Source organism: Podarcis vaucheri, assembly GCF_965113315.1.
Source record: "Podarcis vaucheri genome assembly, chromosome: 15".
In the NCBI taxonomy this organism is placed as follows: domain Eukaryota; kingdom Metazoa; phylum Chordata; class Lepidosauria; order Squamata; family Lacertidae; genus Podarcis; species Podarcis vaucheri.
In genome coordinates, this window is record NC_138753.1 from 1,441,816 (window position 1) to 1,467,991 (window position 26,176).

A 26,176-nucleotide genomic window follows, 5' to 3' on the forward strand; every position below is an offset into this window, starting at 1 on the left:
TCTCAGCAGGTGGGGAACAGCAGAGGATGTTGTTAATTACATTTGTATTCTGCTCTATACACAGAGACCTCAGAACAGTTCACAACATACAAATTACAATATAAAAACACAAATACATAATAAAGACCACTCAATAACCTCCCTGCTTCCACAAGGGGGTTGGCAGAAATGTAAGTCACATCCCATTGCCAGAAAAGTTTTCAAGGAGGTTAAATTTTGCCCTCCAAGCTGGGGAAGCCCTAATTTCTGTGATGGTGTTACATGCAGGAGGCCCCAAAGTCAGTCTCCCAGTGGCATCTCCTGGTAGTTCTTTGAGAGACCGTCCCTCTGGCCCACCTGAAACCCTCAAGAGCCATTGCCAGCCAGTGTTGGCAGTACTGAGCTAGGTCGCTCAATGACTGGTTCCTTATAAGGCAGCTTCCTAGGCTCAGATACGGAGTGGCCCAGGCTCAGCATTGGGGCTCTGGTAGGCAGGAGGTTCAATCCCCAACAGCAACTCCACTTAAAAGACTCCTCTAGAGAGCTGCTGCCAGTCGGAGCATGTTGAACAGGGTTAGATGGTTGAAGAGTGCTGCTGCCACACAGATACTTCTTGTAGGTGCTCAGGGCTGCCAATAAGCCACCTGCTGCCTGGACCCTCCCCTGGGCAATGAAACTGGCTGCAAGCCAAGACTTGAAGGCAGCTGCCGCCACAAGTTTCTGGAAGCTGCAATCAGGAATAATGTGGCTGTTGCGCTGAGTCCTGCTTGCAAGCTTCCTTTTGGGGAGTCTGGCAGCTGTGGGAAACACGACACTGGGTGAGGGAGGTGGGCCTTCTGAAAGAAACACTGGCCTCCTACCCTTAACTGCCACCGGTTGGGCTAGGACGAGCTTGCCAGGAAATCCCCAGCAGTGCAGTGCAATGGTTAGAGTGTCAGGCGAGGGCATTGGAAACCCCTGCTGAGTCGTCAAGTTCACGGGGTAACCTTGAGCAGGTCGCCGCTTCTCTCAGCCTCCCTCGCTTGTCGTGAGGATAAAGGGGATGGGGCCGCCTTCAACTCCTCGGCGGGAAAGAACGATCAACTAGGGAGGCAGCCCGCGGCATTTCTGCCGCCTGCGCCTCCCTTTCAAGGGGCACAAACGGACGGCGTTATTTTGGCACCACCAGAAAAATCCTCCCCGCGCTGCTTTTCCCTCGAAGGAAAAAGCCCCCCCCCCCAAGCAGCCCCCCTGGGTGCTCCTCCCTCCCTCGGCTCAGCAGGGAGTCCCGGGGGCCGAGCTGCGTCACTGCCGCCGTCACAGGAGCCCAAAGTCCGCTGGCAGGTCCCGGGGCAGCCAGGCGCCTTGGCCCGCCGCTCTCTGCGCTCCCGAGTCGCCCCGGCGGAGAGGCGGGCAGGCAGGAGGCGGAGCGGCGCGGCGCCTCCCCGTTGGCCGCGGCTGCCCCGGAGAGAAGGCGAGGCGAGCGGCGGCTGGGACTCCGGGGACGGCGCCCCGCGCTGCTCGCTGGCTCCATGGAGTCTCCGCCGGAGCGGAGGGCGCCTGGGCCGGCGGCCGCCGAGCCCGTGTACCGGCTGGCGGGGGCGCTGGGCTCGGAGCTGCAGCGGCTCTCGGGCCTCTTCGGGCCGGGCGCCGTGGCCGGGCTGGTGCCGCAGGTGGTGCGTCTGCTGGAGCTCCTCGAAGCGCTGGCCTGCCGCGGGCCGGAGCGGGACGAGGGGCCGGGCCGGGCCCGGCAGCTGCAGGAGGCCGGCGAGCCCTCGCCGGGCCCGACGCGGGACTTGGCGCAGGTGGGCGGCGAGGCCGAGCTCGGCGCTGGGAGGGTGGCTCTCTGCACGCGCTCAGAGACCCAGTTGCCGGGCGCGCTCGAGGGCTGAATCCTGGCAACGGGAGGGAGGGAGAGAGCGCAGCTGGGGGAGGCCGGGGGGCGCCGGCTGGGAATAGCAAACCTTCCCTAGACCCCACTGCGCTGGATGCACCAGCGGGCAGACACCTTTGGGTGGTCCTTGGGGACCCCTGCTCCCTTCCCAGGTCGGCTCAGCAGCTGTGTGCAGGACTTTCCACGTGGGCCTCTCTGTGTGCCCCCAGTTTTAGATCCTCAGGAGGCCAAGGCTGGTTTTGTGCCCCTGGGAAGAAGGGGGGGGGCGATTGCTAGGTCCCAGCTGCCTCCTTGTCCTCTGCCTGAAGTGGCTCTGCCTGAGTCCAGTTGCCAAGAGGTTTCCTAATAGGACAAACTTTGCCAACCTGCCGGCTGGCAGTGCCTGATGGGAGCTGCAGTTCACAATGTCTAGAGGGCTGCCCTCAAAACAGCCCCCAGGGTGAGCTGCCCACAGAGCGCTTTGCCTCCATCTCTCCGCACGTGCCCCTGAGCCTTCCCTGGTCCAGCTCCCTCTCCCTCCTCTTCCTCAGGCTCTGGAGCTGCGGCTGGCTGAGGCCCAGGAGAGAGCGTGTCTCCTGCAGAGCCGTCTGGCCCAAGCTGAAGCGGAGAACCAGCGCCTCTTGGCCCAGCTGGCCGGCACCCAGTCCCAGGAAGGTGAGATGCAAGGGAGGAGGGATTGGGGGGACGGACTGCACCAGCCACGCTCAGGTGCCTTAGGAGGCCCTTGGACTGACATGTGGGGTTGTTGTGCCTGGCCTGGGGGAATCTCCCAGGGTGGGGCAGAAACTCGCCTGCCTCGTGACTGGTGTAAATGCAACCCACGTGGCTGTGGGAGACAGCGCTGCCAGCTGGTTAATGACTTGCTGCGTGCTGCCTGCCCGGGACTGCCCAAGACCTTGTCCTCTTTAAGGGCTTCCTCGTGTGCAGCTTGTTTCTCTTTTGCTTTCTCCTCCTTTGGCTTGCCAGGGCGTGGAGGAAACCAGAGCGAGGAGACAGGCTGCAGGGGCCTCCCAGAGCAAGAGCAAGCAACTATACTGCAAATAACTGGGCAGGTCGCATTCACAGGTTGCAGACAGTGGAGAGATCTGGTTTTTCCTCTCCTGCACTGCAGGAGTTGGACTAGATGACCCCCGGGGTGCTTTCCACCTTTATGATTCTGTGATTCTAGGAATGCCACACTTTTCTGTGACAAAAGGAGGCGTTTCTTCAGCATTCAGTTGCATTTCTTACATGACTATTTCCTCCCTCCCTCCCTTAATCTGGCCTGCTTTACTTAATGTGTGAAATGCAGTTGTCTGAATGTTGTGGGCAGTCTGGCTGGCATCTGTCTGTCTTGAGACACAATGGAGGTTTGAGAGCCACTGGCTGCCCTCACCTGCTTTAGCCGGGCAGTTGTGTAATGGTAAATTCAGAAGTGCAGGGTCCTGTCATTATAATCATAGCCATGCCTGGTTCTATGATTATACAATATTCTAAGATAATGCAATAATCTTATAATCTGGACCTCTACATCTCTGGATGTGGGTGGCTATTGGCTAGTGCCTGTTGCTAAGGAGGAACAGGACTTCTGACTCATGTGCCTCACCACTCTTCTGAGTTTTTAAACTGTTGCTTTGGGTTTAGAACAAGGGAGGGGACTTTTAGGCCCAAGTGCTGAATGCAGCTTCCCAGGCCTTTGCCTCTGGCCCTCAGGCCACGGGCCTCACGTGGCCTCATCCCCGCTGTCCTCGAAGGAATGTCTCCTTGAGCTGTGACATCTCTCTTGCTTGACTGGTTGGAGAGGATGTGTTGATGTCTTTGCCCTCTGTGTGGCTGGAATGCAGCCCTGTGGGAGTTGCATCTGTGTTGCTCCGCCCACTTTTGCTCCTGGCTCCGCCTACCACTGGCCTGTGGACCCTGGAAGCTTATCTATGAAGGAATGTGGCCCCCAGGCTGAAAAAGCTTCCTTTAGACTCAGAGGCTAGACGCTCTCTCCCCTCTGGGTGAATGAGCCTGGAAGTCCCTGCAGGGAACTTGAAGCCAAGGCCCAGATGAGTGGGTGGGTGCAGAGGAGAGGAAGAGGGCTGCCCCTCTTCACACAGTGGCGCTTCTGTCTTCTCCTTTGCAGCCTGCACTTTCTCCCTCCCTACCTCCCTCCCTCCCTCCTTGCCTTGTTTTTGAAAAAGAGAAAACCCTTGACATTCAGCTGGTCCATGAAAAGGCGTTGGCTTGGCTGCTGCTGGACTGGGTGCTTCGAGCAGCAACTTGGGCTGTGTGTCAGCGCAGCAGGGAGAGTTGTGCACTTGTTCAACCGCTTACCGTCCACGGTCACCCCCAGTCCCCCAAGCGGTGCGGAGTTCAACAGGAGCAGCGTTTCCCCACACCCAGCTTCCTCTGGAAGGAGGTCAACGGAGGCTTAGGGCGTTTTGTAACAGCTGGATGGATCTACAAACAGGGCAGGTTTTGTAGTGACGGAGGCACAGTCTCCACACTCCGGCCTGCGGCCAAATCCACTGCCCTGCAGGCACACTCCACCCCACAATGTTCTTATCAAGCATCTCATTCCAGTTTTGTCCCTGCCCCCCCCCCCCGAGACCGAGGAGAAGGGAGATTCAGGGAACATTCAGGACAGGATGAAAGGACAGCGCAGAGTTACACTGTGGAACTCCTTCCCACAGGAGGCAGTGAGGACCAACTACCAACCTGAATGGTTTGAAAGAGGATTAGAAAAATGCATGGAGGAGGAGGAAAGGGCTGTTGACAGCCACTCTGGCTCTACTCTGCCTCTGCAGTCAGAGAGAGTTGCTGGAAGCCACAGAAAAGGGCTCTTGTGATCCAATCCTGATTGCAGGTTTCCTATTGGAAGCACCTGGTCAGCCACTGTGAGCACAGGAAGCTGGCCTGATGCAGGAGGACTTTCTGGTGTTCTTATCAAGCCCAAAGAGAGGCCGAACCAAGTCCTTCCAGTTTTGTCCCCATCCTCCTTGTTGAGACTGAGGATGGAGGGGAGGAAGCCGACAGGCAAGACCACGCCCTGGGCTGGTTGTTCAGTAGCTGGGTGGGGGGTGGATGGACGGGCCAGCTGAGGTTGATGGAGCTGCCTCCCTCGATGGCCTGACTGCTTCCTAGGATGACGGCAGGGACACCTGAAAGCCCCTGTTCCCTCATATGAACCTACCTGGGTTCTGAGATCTTTGGGGGAGGCCCTTGTCTCAGTCCCACCACCTTCACAGGGGTGCTTGGTGGGGACGTGCGAGGGGACCTCCTTAGTGGTGGCTGCTCTTGGAGATCTACGCAAGTTATCTGAGCGCAGGGAGAACTTGCACTGGCCAAAATTCTCCCTGATATTAATTTTACAAAAGGCCTGATTGCATTTCTTTTATGTGATTTTAGCTTTTTGGATTTTATCTGTGTAGTTGTTTGGAAGCCACCTTGAGTCTGGGGAAGAGGTGGGATACATAATAATAATAATAATAATAATAATAATAATAATAATAATAATAATAATAATAATAGTAATTAAACCATGGGCAAATGCCAGGTCAGGAAGAGTGTCTGGGGCTATGAAGGCAACCAAGGACCCTGTCCGAGCTGGGGGTGGTGGGTGCTGTGACTGTCTGCCCAGGGGCGCCACTCAGCTCTCTCGCCCTTGTCCAGAGAGCACCCAGCGCAGAGAGAAGGAGGTGATGCTGCGCCTCAAGGAGGTGGTGGACAAGCAGCGGGATGAGATCCGTGCCCAGGCCCACGAGATCCTCTGCAAGGCCCGGGACACCGAGGCGGTAAGGGGGCGTGAGGGTGGGCAGGCCCAGGGGCTGGCCTGGAGGGGACCGGCAGGCGCACAGCGCCCTTCCCGCGGCACGTGAGAGCAGCGCTGTGTCCTGCGTGAGAGGGCCCCTTTCCCCCTCCCCAGTGTGGGGCTGGCACCATGGGCCATGGCACCCCGGAGTTGGAAGGTACCCTGGGGTCATCCAGCCCAGCCCCCGGCAACGCAGTGCCTGTGTCCCCAGCTGCAGGAGCAGCTGAACCGCTTCATGACGGTCAACGAGGAGATTCGCCGCAAGCTGGCCATCGTCCGAGCCCAGCTGCAGAGCGCCCTGCAGAGGAAGGAGGAGCTGGAGAGGGCCCTGCTGGAGGCCCGCCAGGAGGTGGAGAGGCTGAGCAAGGCTGCGGGGGCAGCACAAGAGGCCTTGAGGACTAGCGCCACGGTGAGAGGATGTAACCCAGAACTGCGTATCGACTTGTGAAAATACTGGCATACCTCAGTTTACAGTAATAGCCTTGCATTGTGCCAGTCTGTGGCAACCCGGTGCTCTCCATCAGCCCAGATGTCCAAAATATCTGGGTGGCACTAAGTTGGTGATGGCCCCCCTCGATGGGCTCCAGAGAGGGTGGTCTGCGGGAGGCCGGGCTAGTGGGATGGGGGTCCTGACCTCTCCCCACCTTCTCGCAGGACCAGGAGGTGGTGCCTGGCCAGGAGCTTCCTGGCAGCGGCCAGGGCAGGAGGTCCTACTCGAAGGAAGAGCTGCAGCAGATCCTGCAGGAGCGCAACGAGCTCAAGACCAGCCTGTTCCTGGTGCAAGAGGAGTTGGCCTATTACCAGCGGTCAGTTTATTCCTGCCTTTGCAGGGGGTTGGACTGGATGACCCCTTGGGTCCCTCCCAACTCTCCATGTCTATGATCCTATGTTGGGTGTAGGGAGGGGGAAGCCAGGTGCTCCTACTGGCCAGTTGCTCTTAGAGGACCAAATCCCTAAGCAGAGGGATGTGCAGTTTTATCCAAGAGTTGGGTTCCTGTAAGTTAAGAAGTAAGGGATGCAGGTGGCACTGTGGGTTAAACCACAGAGCCTAGGACTTGCCGATCAGAAGGTCGGTGGTTCGAATCCCCACTATGGGCTGAGCTCCCGTTGCTCGGTCCCTGCTCCTGCCAACCTAGCAGCTCAAAAGCACGTCAAAGTGCAAGTAGATCAATAGGTACCGCTCCGGTGGGAAGGTAAATGGCGTTTCCTTGCGCTGCTCTGGTTCGCTAGAAGCGGCTTAGTCCTGCTGGCCACATGACCTGGAAGCTGTACGCTGGCTCTCTCGGCCAGTAAAGCGAGATGAGCGCCACAACCCCAGAGTCGGCCACAACTGGACCTAATGGTCAGGGGTCCCTTTACCTTTACCTTAAGAAGTGGGGAACCTGTGGCTGTCCAGGTCTTGTGCAACCACAACTTTCTCCCGAGTCAAATGCCTTCAAAGATGTAAGGATGGCCTCTGACTTGGGTGCCTTTAAAAGAGGAGGAGCAGGAGAGGGCTATTGAAGGCTTCTAAACACCAGGGCTCTGTTCTCCCTCCAGGGGCAGAGGCAGTCAATGTCTCTGGGGTGCCAGTGGCTGGGAACCCAAAGTGGAGAGAGTGTTGTTGCCCTCAGGTCCTGCTGGCTGCTGGGCTCCCCATGGGGGCAACTGGCTGGCCACTGTGAGGAGAGGAGGCTGGGCTAGATGGACTCTCTTTGGCCCGATCCAGCTGTGGGCTCTTCTTGACTCCCACCAACCCTGACTGCTGACTGTGGGAGCTCAAGATCATCTGGAACAGCTGTTCTCAACCTGTGGGTCCCCAGATGTTGTTGGACTACAACTCCCATCATCCCCATGCTCTGGCTTTGCTAGCTAGGGGTGATGGGAGTTGTAGTCCAACAACAACTGGGGACCCACAGGTTGAGAAAGGCTGATCTGGAAGGTCACAGGTGTTTGGAACATTGTTAGATGCAGTAAAAATGACTCAAAGTGACTTACAAATTCGACAGGAATGCTAAACCAGTACAATCAATAATGTCAGTCATTGCAGATAGTAGCCATGGATGACCTGAGACTCTGTGAACTTGTCTAATCCCCTTTTAAAGTCATCTAGGTTGGTGGCCATCACTGCCTCCTGCAGAAGGGAGTTCCACAGTTTCACAATGAGCCATGCAAAGCAGTCCTTCCTTTTCCCTGTCCCAAATCCTGTGCTCCCGAGCCCCGGAGATCCCTGGGTGGGAGGGAGGCGCAGGCCCTTCTGCCTCCCTTTGGTGGGAAGAGTCCATTTCCTTCCTTCCAAGGCTCTCCTGAGATTCTCCTGCCTCTCTTCACCCCCACAGGGAGTTGCTGAATGATGAGCGGATTCCCAGCCTCCTCCTGGACGCCGTGAAATCCACCATCAAGAAGCAGCGCAGGAAGATCCGGGCCAAGATGCTGGGCACAGCAGAGGAGCCCCTGAGCAGGTGAGTCTCCTGCTGCCTCCGCCTGAGCAATACCTGCAGGGCCGGCGGGTGTCTGGCCCACCTGGGACTCTGGCAGGAAGAGCCGGTGGCTGAGGGAGCTCCTGACACTGGGTCGCTGTGGATGCACTGGGACAGGCCTGGCTGGGACTGACTTTTGGGGACTGAGAATGTCTTGCTGAGCAGGGCAGTCTATCCTACACTTCCTCACAGATGGCTCACCTGTGGTCCTCCGGTTTCTGTTGAACTCCAACTCCCAGCAGCTCAATGGTCAGGGATGATGGGAGTTGTAGTCCAGCGTCAACCAGAGTAACACAAGCTCCCAGCCTCTGTGACGACGACGACAACAACAACAACAACTTATTTATATCCCACCCTCCCAAGACCGGGCTCAGGGAGGCTAACACCAAATATAAAAACAATTGATTGAAATACAGCTTAAAAAACAAGATTAAAATACAACTTTAATACATTAAAATGCAGCCTCATTTCAGTGGAAACTCAATCAAAAACTTCTTTGGGGATAAAAACGTCAAGTCTTCACCAAGGCTAGCTATCCAGACTGGCCCTACGTGGGCCAGAAAAAAGCCAGGGAAGTCCCCAAATAGGAGTTCCATCACAGAAGGAGAAAGGAAAGAATAAAGATGGGAAGGGAATCAAATTGGTACACATTATTATTGTCGTCAATTAAATTTATATCCCACCCTTCTTTAAAAAACAACCCCATTGCCCTGGCTGAAAGCAGGAGGCGCCTGGGTCATGCTGTGCACGCCTCTGGGGGTTCTTTTGCTGGTTTCACTGAATTGCAGAGTTGGGAGGGGACCCAAGGGGTCATCTAGCCCAACCCCCTGCAATGCAGAAATCGGTTGTGCTCGGGCGACAGAGCGCTTCTTCAACCTGCTTTGGCTGTGCAAACCTCCAGTTCCAGTTTGTGCTCGGACCCCACTGGCAAAAGACCTGACGGCCTGACCTTTCTCTTCCCAGCGACGAAGAGGAGGAGGGCGTGTGGCTGGCGTCCCCCACGGGCTCGGACTGCGTGGACGGCCGCCTCCCTGAGTCCAAGATCCGGAGCTTGTAAGTGGAGCCCCCTTGGCAGAGGGGTGGCTGCTTTGGCTGGAGTGAGAGGTAGGGGCACCCGTCTCCGGAAGAGCAGCCGGGCAGCAGGACAGCTTGCACACAGAGAGCAAACCGGCCCCAGCAAGTCCAAGCCTGCAGAGCCTTCAGGAGGAGGACCAGGAGGAGAGCCGCTGGGCGGCAGATGGCGGTCTTAAATTCAGAATTAAACAGGTTTAATTTGAAGGCAGCCTCCAGTTTAATCAGCCTGAGTGGAGCAGGGTCACAGCGGCTGGAGAAGAGGCAGGAGCCTGCAAAGGGTGGTTTTGCATTTACAAACCTGTCAAGCCTGGTGCCTTCCAGATGTTTTGGACCCCCAGCTGTGGGGCTATGCTGCCTGGTAGATGCAGCCCAAAACATCTGGAGGGAATCTGGTTAGGGAAAGCTGTTCTGAGTTCTCAGGGATGGCTTAATCATGCTACAACCTTAGCAGTTTTATACCTGCTTTTTAAAAAAAAACACCCAAAGATTATTTTTATATCCCACATTTATCCTCCTATATATGCTCCCGGGAGCACAGTGAGGAATGCATGGTTCTCCGCTCCCCTTTGATTCCCACAGTAACCCTGGAGGGTGAGGCTCTCAGTGGCTGCTGGTCGTAATGGGCAGCACAAGCAGTCAATGCCTCTGAATACTGGGAATTGCAAGCGGGGAGAGTAGCTGTTGCCTTCAGGTCCTGCTTGCAAGCAGAGGAGGCCGGACTAGATGGGCGCCCTCTGGCCTCAGCCGGCTGCTGTGGGGCTCCTGGGATGGTTCTTAGGGGGTGACAGGCATCCTCTTTCCCATACGACCTCAGCTGGGGGAATGGGCTGGACATCCGGCATTTCTGCCTCCAAACTCTCACCCAACCAATCAGTTTATTATTTATATCATGTTTCTTTTTCTGCATGAGAACTTGGAGTGGTTTCACAGCATCAAAATAGAAATTAACATGTACAACAAAGTACACAAAAACGAAACACAAAATTTCAGCCAGCAATCGCAAACTCTAATAATCCAGTAAATGGTAGCAGTGAAATCAAATTGTGAAGATGCAAAAACTCCACTCAAAAGCTAATGTTCTGGTTCTTCTGTGGGGCATTTCTCGACCTCTGCCAAACTCCACTTCTCTTTCTCTTTCTCATTCTTCTCTCTCTCTGCCTGCAGTTTTGGCCTCTGGTACCGTGGGAGGAGCAAAAGCAACTCACCAGAAGACTGCCCTGGAGCCTGGGAGATAGTTGACCCTCAAGATGTGGGTCCTGAGGAGGAGGAGGAGCAGGGAGGGAGGGAGGCCTCCTGCAGCTTCAGCCCCCCAAGTGGACCCTCGCCCTTCCCTTGAGCCAGACGCTGCTGGCTGAACCCACAACAGCGCCCTGTCCGGGCTGACCCCACAAAGACGGCAGGCTCACAGAGGTCGCTGCTTGGCTTGCGGGAACAGCTCCAGCCTTGGAGAGGGAGGGAGGCAGCCTTGCAGAAGGCTCCTCCCGTGGGACTCTGCAGAGTCCTGCTTGAACCCAGGCCTGCAGCACAGCCGCTCGGAGGTGTCTCTGGCAGTCGTCTGCTGGTGCTGAGGAGAGAGGCGCAGAGGTTTTTATTCCTGCTCTGCTTGGCAGGGGAAGCAAGCTCCCCGTTTTGAGATATGTGTGCACTGATATAGCTGACTTGCAGAGCTGGGGGCTGTGAACCTGCTTTTCCCGTCAGCTTTGCTGGGGGGCTGATTTTGCCTGGGCTCCTTCAAGGACTTTTCAGTGTGTCTTCCCCCCTGTTGCCCCCCCCCACCGCCACTGATGTATGAACGGCAGGCGGAAGCGCTGCTTTGAACACACTTGAACATGGAATCTCATGTAGGAGAGTGCCCTTAGAACCATGCCTCAAAATCTTCCTGGTTCCGCGAAGCACAGTTTGAAACCTAAAGCACTTTTCCTCCGTATAATTTGCACACGTTTGGGGAATGTGATTTGTTTTTGTGAGAGATGTGTTTATATTGCGCAAGAAGATCCCCAAGGTAGTTAACAAACATTGCAATTAAAATGTCAGCCTTTGAAAGCGAATAAAGCAGGAGCCAGTAAAAGACTGAGACGTGCAGCAGGCGGAGTGGGGCCGCAGCGTCCCGTTAAAGGTCAGGAGAATCCCATGGTGTCGTTCCAGCACTGAGAAACTATTAAATTTGTGCCAGCCCCAACAGGGGGGGATTTATTCTTGGCCAACTGGGGTGCCACCTGCACCCCCAGAAAAAAGGGCCTGCTCTCCATTTGCCACCCAAAGCCTGCCCTCTGACCCAAATCTGAATGAAGGGGACGGAGGTACAGAGAGTGATAACCTGAAGGCGGGCCGCCGGACGTCCATGCATATATTTTTACAAGGGGTGACCTGGGTTCTCAATTAGTCAAGAAACTGGTCTATGCATTAGGAATGGGCCCTCCCTCCAGGTGCAATGATTGGCGGGGGGGGGCCCTCAGAGGTTTGGGGTGGTGGTGGCTGCCAGGGGTAGCGACCCCTGAGCCGAGGGGCTCCCTCCCAGCAGAGGTGCACTTGGCACCTTCCCTGGACAGGGCTGCAGGTTCATTTCTTCACCCCTGGATTCTTTGGACATTTTGGAAATGTATATTTTTAGTAGGACCCACCTTATTTCTGTGATGAAAAGTTGTTTTAAACTGTATTTTTAAATATATAAATATATATTGTGTTTTAATTGTTGCAGCCTGCCTTGGGACCTTAGGATGAGGGGCGGGTCAATTAATTAATTAATTAATTGCATCATATAGGAAGCTGCCTTAGACTACATCTAGCTCAGACCATTGGTGAAATGCAGAAGATGAGTGAAGGGCTGGTGGGGGCATTGCAGAAAGTGTGTGTGTGTTGTTGTTTTTTTTTTTGGGGGGGGTCCTCACACTGTCTCCAGGAGTCCCTCCAAATTTAGGGCCCCTCCAAATGACTTCTTTATAGAGCGTCCTTTCTGATTTCCTTGCCCCAAACTTATATGGAGAACGCATTCTGCCTACTCTTTATTTAACCATTAGAATCATTTCATTGTAGAGTTGGAAGGGACCCAAAGGGTCCTCAATTCCCGCTCCCTGCAGTGCAGGAATTGCAGCTGAATTCTGATTAATTAATTCTGATTTGTTTGTGGGGCGGTGATTCGACAGTGAGCCTCCCTCCTGATCTGCCTGGCGGGTATCGTCTGTTAATCATTTGTTCATCCCACATCATGATTCTCTGTTGATTTCCTAATTGCAAGAAGTCAATTTAAACAACAGCAAAAATGTCAGCTGCAGCAGAGTGCTTTCATACCTGGTAATTGTGTGAACCTGTACTTGTGCTTTGATCTGCCTCACGAAATACTGGCCGTCTGGAGGGAAACCCTCGTTGCAAGGGAGTGTGTGCGTGGCTGCAATGTCTTCTCTTGACCAATCTAATGTTACCTATCAATGGTGGCACAACACACCTTAGCCAAAGTAAGGTAAGGTTGCTGAGTGATTATGAAACCAGCTGTGAAATGCATGTGTTTTTGGCTTTGTGCATACAATAAAACCAATTTAGTTTGACAGCTGCTGCTAGTTGAATCAATGAGCGGGGAGCAGAACATAGCAGCATTCATGGATTGCTATAGCTGGCCGTTTGCCCTTTTTCTAAGAAAGGCTGGGATTTGAGAACAGCTTCAACCATTCATAGAATAAGCGCATCACACCTTTCTCCTGGAGCCCACCTCTGACTCCCTTCAGAAGGATTCGGGACTTCCAAAGAGAACTAAAGTTCCCCGAGACTAGAGGACTTCCCCGAGGTCTAGAGACATCCTTTATCTTAAAACAAGATTAAAGTCAATTTTCTAAGCTGAATTCTACGGTGGGGCTCCAAACCCCACAGGCAGTTTGAGCAGTACAACACACAGAATCCAGAGTCTTGGAGCCTGCTGCCATTCTTGCACACTTAACCCTGCCATCCTAAGTCCTTGCGGGTCCTTTTAGATTCATATCTGCTGCTTGAGGCTCAGGTAGCCGTGGTGGTGAGGAATGCCTTCCATCAGCTTCGACTGGTGGCCCAGCTGTGCCCCCATCTGGACAGGGACAGACTAACTTCTGTGCTCTGTGCTCTGGTATCCTCTAGGTTAGAATGCTGCACCTCATTATACATGGCTCTGAAAATGGCTTGGAGACTTTGGCTGGTGCAGAATTCAACGGCTAGGTTGCAAGAAGGTTTGAGCATACAGTGCCAAACCTGGCCTGACTGCATTGGCTGCCAGCCAGTTTCCAGGCCCAATTCAAAGCACTGCTTTTGACCTATAAAGCCTTAAACAACTCAGGACCACAATACCTCAAGGACCGCCTCTCCCCATAAGAAGCAATCCAGATGCTGCTATCACCATCTGAGGCCCTTCATGTGCCACCTCTGCGAGAGGTCGGGGGGGGCTCCCCACTTGTGGGTGCTCTCCCCAGGGAGGTTCACCTGCTGCCTTCATTACAGATCTTCAGGTGCCCAGTGAAAACATTCCTCTTCTTCCCAGGCCTTTGACTAATTAAACAGCCTATGAAACTCTGTGTAGGGGTGCATTTTTGAGTTTTTCTATTGTAAACTGCCCTGTGATCTGCGGATGAAGAGTGGTATAGAATTTTAATAAACAAATGCATGAAATAAAAGAAACCCAAACACCTACAATTCACAGATTTTCCTGGAAAGAGGTGTTGATGATGGGTTGGCTGGTTTTAGCTCTGCAATGCAGAAAAGCCTGGGACACAGACTCTGGCCGGACACGAGTCCTCAAGCAGCGAAGGTGGTGGTGGCGACAGGGGGACTGTCTCTGTGCAAAGCATCCATCGGAGCAGGAAAAAGGTGTTTCCTGTTAATCTTGCTGACATGAAGCTCTGCTAAAGGCGAGGGAGTGAACAGGAAAGACCCTACAAGGCCCTTGACTCCCCTCTTCACTGTGGGACTTTGGGTTGTGCCAGTTCCTTAGCTGCCTCCATGGGGCTCCCTCCCTCCTGGAGCCTGTCCTGAGGGCTGGGAGGAAGGCTGGGACCTTCTGAAGGCCTTTATCGAAAAGGCACCGTTCTGGAGTCACCACTGAAAAATCGCAGCCATCACTGAGAAGGTTTCTGGACCACCAAACACACTGGGGGAAGGAGACGACTCCCTTCCCTCGACCCCAAGAGGCGCCCTCCGCAACCACAGCTTCCCCTGCTCTTCCTCTCGCATTCGGCTAAAGATAGCCAGGGACACATGTGTGTCCGTCCCTCTGTTGGTCTTGCCCTCTGCGCCCCTCCACCCACCTCCCAGTTTGCTTCCTCAGGAAAACCCAAGGAGGAAATGGGCGGGAGAAGCAGCGCAGGAAGGAGGTGGCCCAGGAGTGGTGGCCACAGCAGCTGACCGGGCAGAGAGTCAGTCTAGTGGGACTCCCTAAGGAGGGTGATGGAGCGCTGGGCCCTGCCGCTATTCCTCTGCCTCCAGGCGCTGGGCTTGGGGGTCGGGAGCAGCAGCCCTGACCTGGACCCCAGTGGGAGAAACGTCTGCAGGTCCAGCAGGTAGGAGACCCCCCCCAGTGGAGGGTGGAGGAGGGTGCCTCGCTTCCAGGCTGGGGAAGTCAGGCGAGTCCCAGTCTATCTTGCTTAGCATGGCTTTCTCTGTGTGGCTGGGCTCTCCAGGATGCAGGCAGAGAAGGGCCTCCCCCCCCCCATCACTGCCCACCTGGGATCCTTTTGAACTGGAGGTGCCTGAACCTGGGACTGACCTTCTGCATGCAAAGCAAGGGTTCTTTCCTTACCTCCATAGTATAGGGAGTTGCCATCTGCCAAGTTGGACCTTTGCTCCATCTAGCCTAGTACTGGCAGCTCTGACTGGCAGCAGCTCCTCAGGGTCTCAGGCTACTCGCTGGCTTTTCCCCATCACTGGCCCCCTGGTCCCCTTTTGAAAGCAGGATGCCTTAAGGCAGGGGCAGTCAACCTTTTCATACCTACCGCCCACTAATGCATCTTTCTTGATGGTAAAATTTCCTTACCGCCCCCCCCCCCAGTGCTCGATGGAAGGAGGATTCAGTTTGTGCCGTAGAACCCCCCACCGCCCACCTAGAATCCTGAAACGCCCACTAGTGGGCGGTAGGGACCAGGCGGACAAGCCCTGCCTTAAGGGTTCAGACCTGCGTCCTTCTGCTCTGCAGCTGAGCTACAACCCTTCCCTTGTACAGTATATGAGATTCTGTTCCTCGTGGTTCTTTGTAAAGGGACTGGATTTAAAAAGGAACACAGGGTGCGGCCTTGGGCTGACCCAGCTTGCTATTGCCTACACTGACTGGCAGCTGCTCTCTGGTGCTTCGGACAGGGTCTCCCGTCCTTTCTTGGTGAAGCTTCCAGGTACTGAGCCTGGGGCGTTCTGCATGCGGAACAGATGCCATGTGTCACTGAGCTGTGGGGTGGGGGCAGAGTGTGTGGGCCCCATGCCGTGCCCTCTGCTGGAGGCGCATTTTCCACTTCTGAGTATCTCCCCCACCTCCACTATTGTGTTTTCAGTTTCCTGCCATTCATACTGAAGTCTATTTAAGTTCGGGACTGCTCTGTTCAAAGCGCAAGGAGGAAGAAACAAAACCACTTCTCTATGGGCACATTCATTCAGGGGCCGTGAGCCTTCCCCAGATGATGCTGAGGCTTCTGCTCCCATCCTCATCCCTGACCATTGACCCTGCTGGCCTGCTGGGACTGAGCTGGAAGTCAACAACAGCTCCCCCCCTGCATTTAGGGTCACCCACAGAGCCAGCAAGGGACTTCTAACAAAGTTTCCCCTGCTGATCGATAACTAAACTCGAAAGTGGAGGGAGTGGAGCCCCCTTGGGTGGCATGTTCTGTAATAAAGAATAATGGAACTGTAGAGATGGGAGGTACACCCAAGGGTCATCTAGTCCCACCCGCTGCAATATGGGCTCAAGGCAGGCTCCGTTTCCTTACTGGGCTCAGTAGGCCAAAGTGACCAGTCTGGAAACAGAGAAAGCTGAAAAGTGAACCCCCTCTAAAAAAAGTGGGGGGGGGGGGAGAGAGGCAGGCCTGTTCTTACTGGCTGTGGAAGTTAATAATAATAATAATAATAATAATAATAATAATAATAATAATAATAATAATAATAATAATAATTAATAATAATAATATATTCGTACCCTGCCCATCTGCCTGGATTGCCCCAGCTACTCTGGGCAGCTTCCCGTTCATATGAAAACATAATAAAACATCACACATTAAAAAGCTTCCCTAAGCAGGGCTGCTGCCTTCTAATGGTTACAAAAGTCTCCTTGACACCTGAAGGGAGGGTGTCCCACAGGGTGGGAGCCACTACCAAGAAGCCCTCGGAGCTGAATCTCAGTGTCCAGGCTGAACGAGGGGGGTGGAGACGCTCCTTCGCGTAATAGATGGCGCCATCAAACTGCAGCTCTTCCTGGGTACTTTTGCCAGCGGAGGGTGCTGCTGCTGGGCGGGGGGGGGGGGACCAGAGAGTGGGAGCCCCCTTCATTGTAGGGGGTTGGACTAGATGCCCCTTTGGGCACCTCCCAACTCTACAATTCTATGATGCTATGACTCTCCAAACTGCAGCCCAGCCTTTTCGTTTGCCGTTTGTCTGTCTTTCTGTCCCCACCACCAGCCACCCGCCAGTCTTCACCTGCTGCCCAGGATGGAAACAGGAGGGCCAGGAGTGCCCAGCTGGTGAGCATGCCCACCTTTCCCTTTCTCTTTCGGTTCTCATTGCCCGAGAATGAGGGCTTGTCTGAACGCCTCCTTCTGTCTCCTTCGTGCCGTGACCAGCACTCTGCACGGGAGCAGACGCTTGCCGGGAGGGCGAAGTCTGTGTCCGCCCAGGGGTTTGCCGCTGCCGGCCTGGATTCTTTGGGGCCAACTGCATTGCACGTGAGTACTGGCTTCAGGGTGAGGGGGGGGGGCACAGGCGGACAGAGTGGGAGGGGGCTGGGAGCTTCTTAAGGGACAGACAGAAGGACCATCTGGTCCACGAAGGCAAATGGGGCTCTGCCCCAACCACCTCAGCCAACCCCCACCTGCCTGCCTCCTGACTTGCAACCAGTCCAGGGGGTGGGCTCTGCCTCTCATTGGCTCTCTGGCGCCACCTACTGCTAAGCTCCCTGCCTTCTGCCCACTGGGGCTCCCACACAGTGGACAAGTGCAGGCAGTACTACGCTATAATAATAATAATAATAATAATAATAATAATAATAATAATAATAAAATTTTTATTTACGGTATACCCAGCCCTCCCCAGCCAAGGCCAGACAGGGTGGCTAACAAGCAATAATAAAAACAAGTTGAATGAATAAAACTTAAAAACAAGATTAAAATACAACATTAAAATATTGAAACATTAAAATATTAAAATGCAGCCTCATCACAGGAGGAGAAAAGGAAAAAGGGAAAAGAAAGAGGGAGAGGGGGAGGGAATCAAATTGGCTCCAAGCCAAAGGCCAGGTGGAACAACTCTGTCTTACAGGCCCTGCGGAAAGAAATCAGATCCTGCAGGGCCCTGGTCTCATGAGGCAGAGCGTTCCACCAGACCAGAGCCAGAGTTGAAAAGGCCCTGGCTCTGGTTGAAGCCAATCTAACTTCCTTAGGGCCTGGGACCTCTAGGGTGTTGCTATTTATGGACCTTGAGGCTCTCCGTGGGGCAGACCGGGAGAGGCGGTCCCATAGGTACGAGTGTCCTAGGCCATGAAGGGCTTTAAAGGTCAAAAGCAGCACCTTAAATCTGACCCTGTACTCCACCGGGAGCCAGTGCAGCTGGAAAAGCACTGGGTGAATATGCTCCCATGGCAGAGACCCCGTGAGGAGCCTCGCTGCAGCATTCTGCACCCGCTGGAGTTTCTGGGACAGTTTCAAGGGCAGCCCCGCGTAGAGCCAATTACAGTAGTCAAGCCTGGAGGTGACCGTCGCATGGATCACTGTGGCCAGATCAGGGCGGGAAAGGTAAGGGACCAACTGGTTGATGCGGCGAAGGTGGAAAAATGTCGTCTTGGCTGTAGCTGTAACTTGTGCCTCCATGGAAAGGGAGGCGTCAAGGATTACACCCAAACTCTTAATGGAAGGCAATGGCACTAATCGGGCCCCGCAAGAGAAGGGAGTTGGTCCCTCATCCCCATGCCATCCCGACCCAGCCAGAGGACCTCTGTCTTCGAAGGATTTAGTTTCAATCGGCTCCCACGAAACCATCCAGCCACAGCTAGACAAAACAATGGCAGCTTCCAAGTTCCCATGTCAGCCCTTGATTCAGAAGCATGAGGACTAGAACCCTCTTTTATTTTAATGGGGAGAGACACAGCTCTATGGCAGAGTGAAGAGTCCTGGCCTGAAACCCTGCTGCTGCTGCTGCTGCTGCTGCTGCCAGTCAGTGCAGGGAATGCTGAGCGAGGCAGCTTCTTCACCACCTGCCCTTCCCTTCCAGGCTGCCCCGACCAGTACTGGGGTCCGGACTGCAAAGAGAGCTGCGCTTGCCACCCCAATGGGAAGTGCGACCCGGCCAATGGAGAGTGCCGCTGCCACCCTGGGTGGTGGGGCCCCCTCTGCCAGTCCGTGTGCCCGTGTGGCCCCAGAGGCCGCTGCAACCCCCTCACTGGGGTCTGCCATTGCGAGCCCGGCTGGTGGGCGCCCGACTGCAGGCGCCAGTGCCCTTGCAACCTCTCCGGCTCCCGCTGTGACCCCGTGACGGGCCGCTGCCTCTGCCACCGGGGCTGGTGGGGCAGGAGGTGCTCCTCGCTCTGCGGCTGCAACGGCTCCCCCTGTGCCCAGGAGACCGGCCGGTGCGAATGCCGCGCAGGGCAGTGGGGGGCGGCCTGCCAGGCCAGCTGCCAGTGCCTGCACGGGACCTGTGCCCCCCAGGACGGGCGGTGCACCTGCCACGCCGGCTACCAGGGCGACAGCTGCAAGGACCCCTGCCCTGCTGGGAAATACGGGCTTCAGTGCATGCAAAGGTAAGCTGGTGGTAAGCTGCCATGATATATTTCTGGGAGACGGCGGTATATAAATATTTCTATGCAACTTGGGGTTTCTGGCTAGGGCTGAGACTGGCCCCACACGACACTAACCATGGCGGGGGGGGCAGGGTCCAGTATACCTGAAGGCGCGTCTGCACCCCCATCATTCTGCCCGGACACTGAGGTCCAGCTCCATGGGCCTTCTGGCAGTTCCCTCGCTGCGAGAAGCCAAGTTACAGGGAACCAGGCAGAGGGCCTTCTTGGTGGTGGCGCCTGCCCTGTGGAACTCCCTCCCACCAGATGTCCAAGAGAACAACAACTACCAGGCTTTTAGAAGACATCTGAAGGCAGCCCTGTTTAGGGAAGCTTTTAATGTTTAACAGACCACTGTATTTTAATACTTTGTTGGAAGCAGCCCAGGGTGGCTGGGGAGACCCAGCTAGATGGGTGGGGTATAAATAATGATTTTTTATTATTTTTTATATTATTATTATTATTATTATTATTATTATTATTATTATTATTATTATATTGGGGAAGCCCTTCTCCTGGGCACCCACTTCCTCTCTTCCGCATCCTGCCTTTCCCCACAGCTGCGGCCACTGCCAGGACCTCAAGGCCTGCTTTCCCGTGGACGGATCGTGCCCAGCTTGTGACCCGGGCTGGAATGGGACCCACTGCAAGCAGCCATGCCCACCGGGGCACCATGGGGAGAACTGTGCCCTGCTTTGCCCTCCCGGCTGCCGGCAAGGAGAGAGCTGCCACCCAGAGACAGGGGAATGCCGGAGCTGCAAAGCAGGCCTCACAGGTGCCAGGTGGGAGCAGGTGGGGGCTGGTCGGGTGTGGGAAGTGGCCCTGACCTGCCTGGAGTGTGGGGAGGGCAGCTGGGGAAGGAGAGGGGCTCCATGGGGCTGGTGCAGGCCCTGCTCAACGACATGGGGGGAGGGCAAGCCAGAGTGGTGGAAGCTGCTCAGAGGGGCACCCCTCCTTCTTCACAGGCTCTGGTGCCACCTACTGCTCGGCTCCCTTCCTCCCGCCCTACGGGCATCAGCCGCCACTAGTTTGTGGGTGGGTGCCTTAGATGCCCTTGGAAACTGAACCCGGGACCTTCTGCACACCACGTCAGCTGTCCTGCTGCCCTTGCCTGCCTCCTCCCCTGCAGGTGTGAGCTCTCCTGCCCAGAGGGCTTATTTGGAGATGGATGCCGGTTTGCCTGCCCGGACTGCTTCAACGGGAGCTGCGACCCGGTCTCTGGGGCCTGCGTGTGCCAGGCTGGGTTCTGGGGCCCCAGGTAAAGTGGGGGGAGGGCTTGTGGAGCAAGAGATGTGGGCTTCCCCCTCCCAGCCCACCAGGCGGCTGCTGCAGCTTGGAGACTTCCTGCTCCTCTCTCTCCCTTTGCAGCTGCAACTGGACCTGCCCTGAAGGGTCTCACGGCCCCAACTGCTCGGAGCCCTGCCAGTGTGGGGGGCGCCTGTGCCACCCTGTCACCGGGGACTGCCAGTGGAGTAAGTCACTAAGGGCACAAAGGGAGCACAGAAGCAGCAGCAGCAGCTGAGTCAGGCCATCAAAGACCAGTATCCTGCTTTCTTGGTCCCCAAATACTCTGAAGAACCCAGGAATCTAAGTGGATCACCTCTGGACCTGGAGGCTCCATAAGAACATAAGCACCCTCTTCTCACAATGGCCAGCCTGATGCCTCAAGCCTGGAAATGGTTTAAATCTGCAGAAAAGGGAATGTTCTTCCTTACTAACCCCCCCCCCCTTTTCTAGGACTGTATAACCAAAACAACCTTTAGACCAATGCAGGCACTACGGCCTCAGTGCCAATTCACCCCGCTTGATAATCCAGCTTGAGGAAGAGTTCTGGTGGGGGTTCAACAGCCTGCTCACTAATTGGTGATGTTTTAGTTGCTCTTAATAATAAAGGGACTTCTGGATTTTTTCGGTGGCAATTTGATGCTCTGCCTTGCATGCAAATGTCACGTATCTCTGCCACTGAACATGGGGAGAGCCAGGATCTCGAGGGACCAGGCCAAAAGGGGCCGATCAGAGGCCCCCAAGGCAGGACGGAGTGTGGCAGAGACACTCTCCCCACCTGCAGTTACAAGCAACTGGCCTCTGATAGGGGAGATAGAACACAGAATCACAGAACGGTAGTTGGAAGGGAGCCTGAGAATTACCTTGTCCAACCCCTTGCAGTGCAGGACTATGAAGCCGTCCCATACAGGGATCCAACCTGTAACCTTGGCCTTTTCAGCACCACGCTCTTAACAACTGAGCTATACAGGACCATGCTTAGCTTATTTATTTTGCATGCAGAGGATTGGCAAATGGTGCACCAGGATCTGGCCCCTGATGTCCCTGCTCTGAGCAAAGCAGCACTGCGGCTGCACCCACTGAGCAAGGCAGCCAGAGGTGGGGGCGGGGGTGGCTTGGAGTGTTGGACGAGGACCTGTGAGAGACCAGGGTTCAAATCCCCACCCGGCCATCAGGATGCTCACTGAGGTGGCCTTGATCTAGTTGCCACCCCTCTCAGCAAACCTCACAGGGTTGTTGTGAAAATAAAAGGGTGAGGGTGGGGGAGAACCAGGTGTGGCACTTTGAGCTCGCTGCAGGAAAGGGGGAGCGTTTCATATATGCCACCCCTGCTTTCCAGCACGGCCAGGCCTTGCTTCTGTGACCATCTAGGAGGTGGGGGCTTCTTCCCTTGCTCTCTCTGACTTCTCTGTCTCCCCCAAAAGGACAGAACCAGGCAGCCCTCTTAGCAGGAATCCTGACCCCTTTGATTCTCCTCGTCCTCCTCTGTATGTGTTGCTGCTGCTGCTGCTGCTGCTCTGAGTCCACCCCGATGGATGCCAGGTACTGATACAAGGCCATGGGGAGAACCCAGACACTCTGTTTAGCAACAGCCATGTGCCAGGTGCTGTACACAACCTCTGCCTGGGGCGCTGAGACACTGTTTGGAAAGGGAAATTGCCGGGGTGGTGCTGGATGGAGTGGGGGGGCAGTCTTGAGAAACAGTTAAGCCAGCCTTGGACTTAGAATAATGTGGACTAGAAACATGCTTTGTTTTCAAAGGAAGGCCTAGAGCACTTATGCAAAGGGTCCCAGTGTCCCCTCCAGCTTAGAAGGTCTAGGTGGCTGGCGAAAAGACCCTTCTCTGCCAGGGATTCTGGAGAGCTGCCAGTCAGAGCAGGCAATATTCGTCTTCTAGGAGTACAAGGCAGCTGCCTGTGCTTTAAGACAAGGCCCACAGTTCAGTGGGGCAGAGCGCCTGCTGTGCATGCAGAAGGTTCAGTTCCAATGGCCCCTCCAAGCAGGGCTGAGAGATGCCCTTGTATGATCCCTGGAGAGCCGCTGCTCTCATTAGAGATCCAGCGAGATCTGCCATACTGATTTCTGAAGTGCGGGGGTATTCCACGCATCATAAACTGTTGGAGGAGCATCTGGTCCTGTGAGCCAGAGCCCATGAACAGGCTGACCACCTCAGAGACTAAGAACTGGGTCAGAAACCACACCTGGAGCTGGAAAAGGAGCTGCTGAGTGTCTTTTCCCCAGCTGTGCTCCGTGTCCCACAGCACCAGGGGAGGGGGGGGCACCTGTGCACAGGAAACGTGTGTGTGTGTGTGTGTGTGTAAGGCCTTTGTCCCTGCTTGTCACTTGCACAATGCCCAACACCCTCCTTGTGTGAAATTGGCATCTCTTTGCTCCCTCCCCAGGTCGGCAGCTGCGGAGGGAGATCCCATCTCCCGCGTGAAGCACCACGTTCTGGGGACGTTGGCCAACCTCAGCCCCGCCTTGCCCTGCTTCTCCTTGGGGGGCTACAAGCTCCCACGCGTGACAGGTGAGCTGTAGCCAGGGGCTGCTGCTGCTGCCTTGTGACCGACTTCGTCCGGCTTCTTGGCCTCCTGGTGCCCCTTGGAAGTAAGAAAGGGTCACACGGCTCAGGGACAGGACAGCTGCTTTGCATGCAGAAGGCCCTGGGTTCAATCCCTGTCAGTGTAGCCAGGTGAGGATGATGGGAACGTCCCTTGCCTGAAACTCTGGAGAGCAGCTGCCAGCCAGCATTCTTCAATCTGGAGTCTCAAGAAGCTGCTGGACTACAAAACCCATCATCCTTGGCTAAGCTACCTGTGGATGATGGGAGTTGTAGTCCGAAAGGTGAACAGCACTGGTGTAGGCAATACTGAGCCAAGTGTATACGTAGTAGAAGGCAGCTTCAATCTATGGTTACACGCAACTTGACAGTGGAGAGCTCCCCCACACTTGTTGTCCTAAGAGCTGGGGCAGGTGCGCCTGAGCTGAGCTACTGCAAAGCAATGGCACCCCCCCCCAAGATCTGTGGGGCAATAAAGCCTGGGAAGGAGAATGGATGGGTGCTGAGCGAAGGCCTGTGGTTTAGAGATCCAGGATCTGGGAATCTTCCTGTTTGTGCCTTGCTCTAAACTCTCGTTAATTTGTTATTTATTTCATAAAATTTATACCCCGCTCGATTGTAAGAAGGGAAAACCCTCAAAGCGGTTTACTAAAAGGATAAAACAATAAAATTATCAATGCACAAAGCTGACAACTCTCTCCCTCTCCACACACACCCCCCCCCCCCGCTTTGGGCAGTCTCCCACCATGATGCCGAGATCCCCTTCAACCCCAGCTTCATTGAGCCCCCTTCAGCCGCCTGGCCTTCGGACAGCTCCTTCTCCTCCTCCTTCGACACAGACGACCAGGAGGACCCAGCCTCCCCTGCCCAGGAAGGTAGGGCTGTGGGTCTTGCTCCCTTCTTCCCATTGGCCTCCCTAGAAGGCTGGTGAGGTGGGGGGGTGGGCGGGCGGGCACAGTGTGGCACAGTGTGGCACAGTTCAGTTGCCAAGACCTCGGCTACTGAGTCACACGCTCAGCCACAGTGACATGGTCTCCAGCAGTGGGTGGGAAACCTTTGTTGGCCCAGATGGGGACATTTGGATTTTTGAGGGAGGGGGCCACCCCTCTAAATCGCCTCCCTGACCCCCAGGTCAGCCCCCCCCCACGCAGAAAGCAAAGGCACACACACAAACGTAAACATTGATCTTACAAGGGATCTGGATATTGACCTGCAAGACAGAGCTGTTCCGCCAGGCCTTTGGCCAGGGCACAGCCTGACCCGCTCCTTTGGTCATCCTCACAGAACTCTAGCCCAGTGGTTGCCATTAATTTGATTTGAACTGATTTTAGAATGAACTGATTTTAGAATGTTGTATTATTTTACTGTTGTTAGCCGCTCTGAGCCCAGCTTCGCCTGAGGAGGGCGGGATATAAATAAAATTTTATTATTATTTCTTATTATTAAGAGCTGAGCCCTTCTCCCCCTCCTCTGCCTGAGCCCCACACCCAGGGTTTTTTCCAGCCGGAACTCACTGGAACTCAGTCCCAGCACCTCTCAAGTGGGGGGGGCATTCTAAGAGAACAAGGGAGACACTCGCGGTGATTTCCAGCACCTCTTTTTCGAGAAAAATAAACTGCGCACACCCCTTTCTTTCAGCGGCCGGTGCTGAGCACCAGCCAGGATTCCCCCCGGAGGAGCCAGCCTTGAACTCGGAGCCCTTCACCATCCCCCGCACCTCCAGCATTGCCAAGGCCAAGCGCCCCTCCGTCTCCTTCGCAGAAGGTACCCGCTTCATCTCTCAGAGCCCCAGAGGCTCCACGGAGGCCCTCAACCCCAGCTGGAAGGTCAAGGCCCCCTGGGGCTCAGCCCGAGCCACCTCTTTGCAGCAGCCCGCAGCAGACCCTGCTGGGCAGGAGGGCCTCCCTGCGATGGGCGATCCGCCGGGGGGATGCTACGAGAACGTGGAGGCCGGTGGTCGGGAGGAAGGGAGCCACAGACCCTGCTCCTCCTCCTCCTCCTCCACGCAGAGGAGCAGCTCCGGGGGCCACAGGAAGCGGGGGAACAGCTCCCGGCACGTGGCCCAAAGAGTGGAAGCCCTGGAGGCTGCCTCCAAAGCACAGACCAAGGGCCCCAGCGTCACCACCATCTACGTGACCGTGGGCAAGGCGGGGGGCGAGGGGCCGGTGCAAGCTGTCCTGCAGCGGCTGGGGAGCCTGCAGAGGGCCAAGCAGCTGCCCAGGGAGGAGGCGCAGCAGCGGCCAAGGAGAAGGAGCCTGGAGGGCCTCCTCCAGAAGCCGCCACGGAGGAGAGGGCTGCTGGACTCCGAGGGGGATGCCGGGAGGCTGCTGCCCCAAGGTGGGACTGGCCAGGAGGCTGCCACCATGCTCTGTGCTGAAGCCAGCACCCCGGAGGAGGCGGCTGAAGCCCAGGGCTTTCCCAGGGGGCCAGGAGCTCCTGCTGGTGGAGAGAGTGGCGGCGGCCTCAGCAGTGAGTCACCCAGCAGCCACAGCCAGGCTGGAGGAGGGAGAGGAGGCACCTTGCTGGAGAAGGAGGAGCAGGAGCCAAAGTATGAGAATGTCTCCGGGTGGTCTAGCTCTCCGTAGGCACCTAGAACCTGCCCCACCCCCAAGAACCTTCGCGGAAGCCGCTTGGAGGAGAGCCAGCCATGTAAAAGGCCATGTCCATTGGTGGGGCCGGGAAAGGGGCCCGTGGCTCCACTGGACGCTCCTTTCCTGCGTCCGGCAGAAATCTGCCATACGGCAACTTGAACAAGGGGCCAGGAGAGTCCGAGGCGCTGATTCTCAAGCACCAGCTCGCGAATGAACTTCTGCATATCTACTTGTCTGTTTTAATTTGCAGGCCTTGTGTGGCTTTGTTGTATTGGGTTGCCGTGAGGTTTTATAATATTGAACTTTCTTTCTTGGTAAGCAGCCTTGCAGTCAATTTGGTGAAAGGCCGATTTAAAATAACACAGATAAAAGGAGTGGCACGTGCATGCACAAACCCTTTCCATCCCTTTGCGCCAATCCCTGGTTTTTATCCTGAATTCTTCACAGGCTAACAACTGCTAGAAACTCCCCCTGGGACCTTGCTCTCCACTATCACACACCTAAAGTGGCTGGGAAGCCCCTCCGGCTCACCTGCAGTATCTTCAGTCACTCAGGAAATGCTTACCTTTGCCAAGAGCCCCTGCACAGACATCCTTTATCCTCCT

General features: G+C 55.5%; 2 protein-coding genes across 4 annotated transcripts; both read left to right on the forward strand.

Moving 5' to 3' along the window:
- Positions 1 to 1,135: 1,135 nt before the first annotated feature.
- On the forward strand, positions 1,136 to 12,702 carry RILP (Rab interacting lysosomal protein). Of its 2 annotated transcripts, none has more exons than XM_082201889.1 (8): positions 1,136 to 1,763; positions 2,383 to 2,506; positions 5,489 to 5,610; positions 5,845 to 6,036; positions 6,282 to 6,433; positions 7,946 to 8,068; positions 9,050 to 9,139; positions 10,325 to 12,702. In XM_082201889.1, the coding sequence occupies exons 1-8, from the start codon at positions 1,491 to 1,493 to the stop codon at positions 10,494 to 10,496; spliced, it is 1,248 nt and encodes a 415-aa protein (XP_082058015.1). In that variant the 5' UTR covers positions 1,136 to 1,490; the 3' UTR covers positions 10,497 to 12,702. The 2 variants fall into 2 exon arrangements, with proteins under 2 accessions (XP_082058015.1, XP_082058014.1); XM_082201888.1 differs by having other exon boundaries at positions 1,471 to 1,763; positions 5,839 to 6,036.
- A 134-nt stretch (positions 12,703 to 12,836) lies between these two features.
- Positions 12,837 to 25,965, forward strand: SCARF1 (scavenger receptor class F member 1). 2 transcript variants are annotated; one of them, XM_082201727.1, is made up of 11 exons: positions 12,837 to 14,673; positions 16,772 to 16,833; positions 16,933 to 17,034; positions 18,575 to 19,100; positions 19,697 to 19,918; positions 20,266 to 20,394; positions 20,505 to 20,608; positions 21,845 to 21,962; positions 22,823 to 22,947; positions 23,718 to 23,855; positions 24,619 to 25,965. In XM_082201727.1, the coding sequence occupies exons 1-11, from the start codon at positions 14,561 to 14,563 to the stop codon at positions 25,563 to 25,565; spliced, it is 2,586 nt and encodes an 861-aa protein (XP_082057853.1). In that variant the 5' UTR covers positions 12,837 to 14,560; the 3' UTR covers positions 25,566 to 25,965. The 2 variants fall into 2 exon arrangements, with proteins under 2 accessions (XP_082057853.1, XP_082057852.1); XM_082201726.1 differs by lacking the exon at positions 12,837 to 14,673 and having other exon boundaries at positions 16,418 to 16,833.
- Positions 25,966 to 26,176: the final 211 nt, after the last annotated feature.